Raw genomic sequence first — 7,890 nt, 5'->3', positions numbered from 1 at the left:
CACGAGGGGATTTTAAAGGGAGCTCTGGCTTTCCGTGGGAGCGAAAGCAGAGATAAGCAACGACCACCAAGTAGGCGTCGAAGCAAGGGCAGAGATGACCAGCGGCTCTCGGGTGTTAACAGTGGGTGCAGTGACTCCGTTTAATGGTGTAGGTACATGAGGCACGGACAGCGGGGTGCCCTGGCCCTGTGGAATTACCACCCGGCACCCATCTCCGCGCAAAATCTCGGCTGGGTGCGTGAACCGGCCCCGCACGCCGGGTGAAGAGCCCCTCCTGGGGACAGCCCCGCCCGGCCGCAGTGCCGGCTCCCCCCGCGCTCGGTGCGGGGCCGGGGGGGTGCTGGCGGCGGGGGGGAACCCGCTGCGGGCCCCCCGAACTACAAAGCGGGGCCTGCCGGGAGGAAGCGGAGGGCCGGCCCGCAGGAAGCGGGGGACGGCGGCGCCGCCGTAGCGCTGCGGCGGGGCCGCCCGGGCCGCCCCTGAGTCACCGGAGCGGCCTGCGAGGGCGGGACGAGCTGCGGGGCGCCGGGCCGGCACCCCCGCGCTGCACCCCTGCGCTGCACCGCTGCCCTGCACCCTCGCCGTGCATCCCTGCGGCACCCCGGCGTTGCACCCTGCCCTGCACCCCTGCGCTGCAGCCCCGCCGTGCACCCCTGCCCTGCCCCGCACCCCCGCCGTGCACCCCCGCCGTGCACCCCTGCGCTGCACCCCTGCGCTGCCCCGCACCCCCGCCGTGCACCCCTGCGCTGCACCCCTGCCCTGCACCCCTGCCCCGCCGTGCACCCCCGCCGTGCACCCGTGCCCTGCACCCCTGCCCGGCACCCCCGCCCTGCACCACCCCCCCCCGCACCTCTGAGCTGCACCCGTGCCCTGCACCCCTGAGCTGCACCCCCGCCGTGCACCCCCGCCGTGCACCCCTGCGGTGCACCCCCGCCCCGCACCCCTGAGCTGCACCCGTGCCCTGCACCCCTGCCCTGCACCCCTGAGCTGCACCCCCGCCGTGCACCCCCGCCCCGCCGTGCACCCGTGCCCTGCACCCCTGCCCGGCACCCCCGCCCTGCACCCCCGCCCCGCACCTCTGAGCTGCACCCCTGCCCCGCACCCCCGCACCCCGCACCCCGCCTGGAAGCGCCGCCCGGCTGCCGGCAGCGCCCGACCGCCTGGGAGAGCCGTGAGGGAAAGCGTGCGTGAGGGGCGGCCGGCGGGGGTGTGCGGGGGGCCGGGCGGGCCCGGAGGGGGGGAGCCCGCTCGGGAAGTGGTGTTTCTTTTCCCGGAGTGAGGATTCAAATGCTGCGTGTCGACATAGGGGGGCTGTCGGTGCTGGTTTGGAGAGGCGTTCCTCTACAGCGGGTTTGCAAGAGGCTTTTAAAGAGGTCAGTCTCGCAGTTGCTAACGGAATTGGCCAGGCTGATCTTCCCGGCAAGTGCCACGATGCTAACTCTAAAGATCTTAAACAGACGTTTATTTTAATTAGAGAATATATAGCAATATATAGTAACGTCATCCTTACTTATCATTACAGCGTACTGTATGCAATTGAGTAACGCAAGAACGTATGGCAAGCCGGGAAGTCTCATTACCACAGTAAACAACATTTATACTTTCATCTTAAGTACGCTTTTAAATTTTAACTAATTAATCCTCGTGGTAGTACTGGTAGGTACTGTTGTGTCCAGGTTGCAGCTGGGGAAAGGGGATCTGAGGTTCACCTCTGTAAAAGCCGACGCGAGCAAGAGGTGGCGGTCCTGAGAAATGCCGAGCAGCTACTGCTGCCAGTCAGGTTTGGAAGTCGGGCATGATTGTTTACAGCTGTAAAATGAAGCAACCAAACCAAGCAATTAGCTTCTGGAAATAGTTTCAATGACCTCTCCAGCCTCACAACGTAAGGCGGTGGTAAAATCGGGACTCAGGTTTGGGAAGAGCTCTATGTGTGGACGTACTCAGCTCGGCATCCACGCGAATCGGCAGCTCTGGACTTTTAAGAAGTAGGTTTATATAAGCTAAACAAACTACTCTTACAAACGTTCACATAGGATCAATTATTAAAGACAAGTTCTTGCTCTCTAAACTTTTGTAGTACCATTCCTAGAGCAAAAATAAAAACTCCCTTTCTTTGTTCAACTAGTTTTAAAAGAACAAAAATCCCTCCAACAACCTAGGAGCCTTAGCAGACGCAGGTTTGTTAGGCTGCGGTCCTGCATCTTCTGCATCCTTCCTTTCTGTGCTTACACTCATGTTCGCTGTCCCTTCTGCCAAGCTGCCAAACCAGATGGGAAGAACAAAATGCTGTGTCTTAAACCTCTAGCGCAACTGGTAAGCTTCGTGGAAAGAGAGCGTGAAGGCAATGAGCCAGAAAAGAAAGTAATTTTATTGGGACTACTTACCTGCCTGTGGTAGCCAAACGTATATTTTCGTGGTGCCTGCTGAACAGAGCCCCAGACTGCGAGGTCCTGGAGACCCGCTTGCATCTCTGTAGTTGACCCGACGGATGGAACGCGTAGACGTTGCGTTGGTACAAAGCAACGATTTTACAAGCGGAGAGAGATGCTGTGCTTTTTTTTTTTTTTTTCTAACCAGCCGGCGTAGTAACTTCTTTCTGGAGCGTTCATTGAAAGGCACGAGACAATTTTGCAGCTGAGCAATAGGAAGAGGGATTGGACCATTGCCAGGAACGCGCACCTCAATCAGTAATTGAGAGGAACGTTTCCTCGTACACGAATGCTGGGTAGCGTGGGAGATACCTGTTGATCTTCAGTTACAGGGTCCCTTTCATTTCCAACAGGTTCAAAGATCACAAACAACTGTCCTGTAAAATCAAGGGGGGGGAAAACAGTCCTACCTGGCAACAATGAGGTACGTTGAGAGGTTTTTTTCGACTAAAATGATTTACGTTCGTATTTTCAAGCGTGGTATATGCACTGTGGAAAAAAAATGATCAAAACGTCTGTGAAAAAACACACAGATACTCTCTCAAAAATTGTCATGGATGGGGCTGTCCTGGATCCCTTAATTTGTTCAGAATTACTTGCTGAAAGCCTAGAAATTACTAATGGAGTCACATGAGTAATATGTATAGATGAGTAACTGTCTAGTAGTAAACTTAGAATATTCATCTTGTATTCGGTTCGTACTAATCTTGCGAGCAAAGGAGGAAGAACAGATGCGGATGACACATTTGAGCTGCGAACTGTGGAATGCAGTGGCTGCTGGCTCCTGCTGAGATGACAATTTATAAATGTCTGGAGAACCGGGAGTGCCACCTAAGAGGCATGAATGTCGGGGCGACCTTTGTGGGAGCCGCTTTTTAAGAGCTCCTGTTCAGTTCCAAGATCGGGAGGATCCAGCAAGCCCTGCCTTGTGCTAAGGCTGCTCCCCCAGTTAGCTGATAGGTAGCACCTAGCATCTGACATTTCCAGTTAAGGCTGAGTTCTAGATTTGGCAGTCCAGCTGTTGCTGATGTTCTTGCATTCCTGCATTACTCCATTTGGCACGTTTCTTTTGCTCTACCTGTGTTAATAGCCTCAGTTAGCATGATCGGAATCGTATTTTCCACATTAATAACCGTTATCGAGCAGATATACAAAACTATTGGCAAAATGTCCAGCAAATCGGTGATAGAGATTGTTCCTTCTGTGTGTGGTGCCTGAGCAACGGAAAAAGAGCGAGCATTTAACTTCCTCCTCTCTGCCAGAGCTCTTGAGGAGGCTCCTGCTCTCCCTTTTGTCTCCCAGCTAAGACAGAGCTCCCGCAATGCTGCAAATACTGAATCTGTGCAAATTTGCTTGCCAGTTTCAGCTGGATGGGTTTGGTGAGGTATGTAAATGTTCAATCAAAAATGCGGTACTGAGAAAATAAGAGATGATGAACAATCTGGAGTTAAAGAATTACTGTAGATTCATTTTCACAGAACAAGGAAATTCTAAGTTAACCAAAAAAAAGTGAAAAGCAAATAAACGTAGAAACCAAGTACCAGAAGTATCTGTCTTGATAGTTGAAAGTAAGCGGCCCAAGTCCTAAAATCTTCCTTACTTATTCACTTCGACAAGTCTACTTGATACTATGGGAGTTTTGCTCAAGTAAGGGAGATAACTATACATGGGATTAATGACTTTTCCTTTCCTGTTACTTGTTTTAAAGGTATTTTCACTTCTGCAAGCTTCCAGGAAGAGTTATGGGAATCCGCCTACTACGCTTCACTTCTGTGGTGATCATTGTCTTACTTCTTGTGGCAGGTGCTTTAACAGCTTTGCTTCCCAATATCAAGGATGACAAAATGCCCAATTCGAGAAGGGAACCAAAAACCCCGAGTCAGTCTGCCTTGGATTCATTTACTCTTATTATGCAGACATATAATAGAACTGACTTACTGCTAAAGCTTTTAAATCATTATCAAGCCATCCCCCACCTACATAAAGTAATTGTTGTGTGGAACAACGTTGGTGAGAAGATACCAGAGGAAATGTGGAATTCCCTGGGGCCTCATCCCGTCCCTGTTGTCTTCAAAGTTCAAACTGTAAATCGCATGAGGAACAGACTCCAGAATTTCCCTGAGCTGGAAACAAAAGGTAATCAGCAGTTCATATCGCTACTACTAATAGTATTTTCAGACTTAAAATCTGAAAGCTAAAAGAGGGATGGTTTGAGTTATACTGTATGATAAATCCATGGATGTGTTGGGCCACTTTGTAGAACGTGGGTAATGTAGAAGCAGCCCATGTTACGGTAACAGATGCACACCACCGTCAGCGGGCTAGAGGCTGTCAATGAAGAGTAAGGAAAAAAAAGAGGGATGTCAAATGCATTTCATGGGCTTTTGCAACTTGTCCGTTCTCCGTTTCCTTTGTCAGGCAAACATAGGTAGTTCAGCCTCTCTTCCCCTCATGGTGTAAACTGAAATTCATAGTGCATGTATTTGTTGAGTCTCTGCGTTAATTTGGACTTAAGTCATCTGGTAAAGACTTGATTTAATCCATGCATTTTAAGACTAAGTTCTCAAGGATGTTCTGCTCCTCGGAGAAACTTCCCTCCCTAGCAGTCTGGCTTTCTACCTCAAATTATGCATCCTTTTTCAGCGTATTTTCCCCATTCTTTTGGCTATGCATCTAAATATTCTTCCTAAGCTCTTTCCAGGAGAAGCACAACAATAAGCACTGTTTGTTTCAAGTGGAAAAAAACCCCATATGTTGCATTACAGACCTGACCTTACTCATGATTAGTAAAGGTAATTCTGTTTACTGCCCCCTTCCTAACATGCCCTGCTACTCAAACCCCATGATTTCTAGGAAGATACCAGATATTTCAACTTCCCAAGTGTTTTATTTACTGTAATAGGATTTATTCTGACTATAAACTTAAAAAGCTTTAATGCATCTGGAGTTCTGATCTAAGGATAACTTTCCTTTTCCACTTCCTGATAGTCTTTTGCCTAAAATTCGAAGCAAAGATTCTCCCTTCTGTAGTTAATCATATTGAATGTTGCCCGTGCAATTTATTAAGCTTGCTTATTCAGAACTTGCAAGTAGTGAGGAGACGGGTAAAATTTTATACTAATAATCCCGTATAAATCTCGTACACTAAAGAATGGTATCTAACTCTTTATTTTAATTGTATTCTTACACAAGATGAGTAGAATATTAAGTTGCTTTGCCAGCCAGTCCCGAGTTTTCCAACACATATCTGTCCAGCTGTACTACAGATGGTCAAAGGTTGCTGAGTTTCGTTACGGCCTGGCAAATAATCTAAAACTTAGGTTTGCTTCCAGTTACCACAGAGCTGCAACCTTGCTTTAGCTTTGAAATCTAAATGTGTTTTCTCAATCCGCTTTCGAGGGGTTACAATTCAGTTCTGCAATTCAGCTGAACGGTTACAGAAGTTTCACAGCTAACTTGTCAAATACTGTGCTGCATACTGTGCTCATGTATTTAATCTTTTGATAAAAGTTTTTTTTTTTTTTTTTCTCTCCCTTCAGCTGTTTTAATGATGGATGATGATACACTAGTCAGTGCTCATGACCTTGCTTTTGCCTTTTCTGTTTGGCAGGTAATGTTTTGCACCTTGGCAGGCAGTATTTGTGAGCTACAATTGAGATTAATGGTTTTAAGTAGAGTAATACTACATCATAATGTTTTACCATTGATTTTCTAGCTATAAAGTTAAATTTCAGAAGGATCGAGGCATTGAATAGTAGAAATTGCAAAAATATTCTTCAGTAGTAGCTATACTTGTAACCTATACATTTTTAACTCTTCTTGTACATGAACACTGAAGTTTCTGGCTGCTGAATTTATTTAAATTGATAGCAGGCTGCAAAAGAAAAGTGTGGGTTTTTTTTCTCACTAAGAGAAATTGCCTGTAAACTTATTTTGAGTGCCAAATATACAGCTGCAAATTGTGGACAGATGTTTCTTGGCACTGCCTGATGTGGAATGAGGCATGTTGTGTCGGTTTTGCAAAACTGTATTTAATTGCAACATTTATGCAGATCAGAGGACCATATGCCAACAATTTCATTCTTTCCTGGCAATAATTTTGTGCTCCTCTCACTTAAAAAAAAAAAAAAAAAAAGCATAAATCTCTCTTATGAAGATACTTAACACATTTCACAGTGTGGGCTTCCTTTTGATTTTTTTAAATTTCTTTTTTCTTTCAGCAATTTCCAAAGCATATAGTGGGATTTGTTCCTAGAAAGCACATTTCTACTCCTTCAGGTGTATACAGTTATGGCAGCTTCGAATTGCAGAACCCTGGATTTGGAAATGGAGATCAGTATTCTATGGTTCTTATTGGTGCAGCATTTTTTCATAGCGGGTATTTGGAAGACTTTCAAAGACAGCCAGAAGCTGTTTACGCCTTAATAGATGAAACTCAAAATTGTGATGACATTGCCATGAATTTTCTGGTAGCCAAGCATACTGGAAAGCCTTCAGGAGTGTTTGTGAAGCCTGTTGATATAAGAAATTTAGAAAAAGACACTAACAGTGGCTATTCTGGAATGTGGCACCGAGCAGAGCATTTGTTACAGAGATCCTACTGTGTAAATAAACTGGTTAATATTTATGATGGCATGCCTTTAAAATATTCTAATATCATGATTTCTCAGTTTGGTTTTCCTAATTATGCCAATCACAAAAATAAAATGTAAGCCGATGAATTTCAGGGGTTAGACGTTAAACAATACTCAGTGAATTGTACTGAGTTCCAGGAGAGAAGAAGGTGTAATTACTGCATCTTGGCCATCCTTATTTGTAGCCTCTGAATTTTTTCCATTTGGCTTTTTATGTATTTTTTTTTTTTCCTTTCTTACTAATTCTCCAAGGTAAGTTTTGAGAAAACTTAAAGAATATATACTAACATTTAGCTGTGATAAAATCATCCTCCTTCCTTAAAACCTGAAAACCTACTACAATTAATTAGGCCAGTTCTTCAGAAACATGCAGGCAAACATGCACTTCTACCCTTCGGTGCTTATGTTTTGATTTTTTTTTTTTTCCCAATATATGTATCTAGTCAAATGAGGTCTAGGCATATTTTTGATAGTTACATGTTGAGATGCTTCCTTGCCTTCCCCTTCCTCTCCTCACCTCCTCCTACTGAGTTCCCAGTGAAACTACAGAAGGGCAGAAACTACAGGTAAAAAGTCAACTGTTGGCCAGGCTTCCAGACTCCTGTACAAAACCCCTCTGAAGTTTGTATATAAGCTATTCTGCGTTCTGAGATGTTCCTGAAGCTGCTGTGAAAGCAAGCCAGAAAAGAGCACCTCACCTTAATCCCAGATAGTCCTAAAACCATTGCCTACAACGTCTGCTGCTGCTGAGATAGTGGAAAACGATCTCTGATGTGGCTTTTTTTCCTATCATTAATTTGCCTAGAGTTGCTGAAACACTGCAAGCA

At 46.2% G+C, this 7,890-nt stretch overlaps 1 protein-coding gene across 1 annotated transcript; it reads left to right on the top strand.

Annotated features, from left to right (window-relative positions):
* Positions 1–2,790: 2,790 nt before the first annotated feature.
* Positions 2,791–7,141, top strand: EXTL2 (exostosin like glycosyltransferase 2). Its single transcript, XM_009485091.2, has 4 exons — positions 2,791–2,853; positions 4,138–4,565; positions 5,969–6,039; positions 6,650–7,141. The coding sequence occupies exons 1-4, from the start codon at positions 2,849–2,851 to the stop codon at positions 7,139–7,141; spliced, it is 996 nt and encodes a 331-aa protein (XP_009483366.2). The 5' UTR covers positions 2,791–2,848.
* Positions 7,142–7,890: the final 749 nt, after the last annotated feature.

The sequence above is a fragment of the Pelecanus crispus genome, chromosome 5, assembly GCF_030463565.1.
Source record: "Pelecanus crispus isolate bPelCri1 chromosome 5, bPelCri1.pri, whole genome shotgun sequence".
In the NCBI taxonomy this organism is placed as follows: Eukaryota; Metazoa; Chordata; class Aves; order Pelecaniformes; family Pelecanidae; genus Pelecanus; species Pelecanus crispus.
This window is presented reverse-complemented; position numbering and strand designations above follow the sequence as displayed.

Coding starts and splice junctions, on each gene's coding strand:
- EXTL2 (XM_009485091.2), top strand. Junction 4,566..5,968: donor CCCTGAGCTGGAAACAAAAG/GTAATCAGCAGT, acceptor CTCTCCCTTCAG/CTGTTTTAATGATGGATGAT. Junction 6,040..6,649: donor TTGCCTTTTCTGTTTGGCAG/GTAATGTTTTGC, acceptor TTTTTCTTTCAG/CAATTTCCAAAGCATATAGT.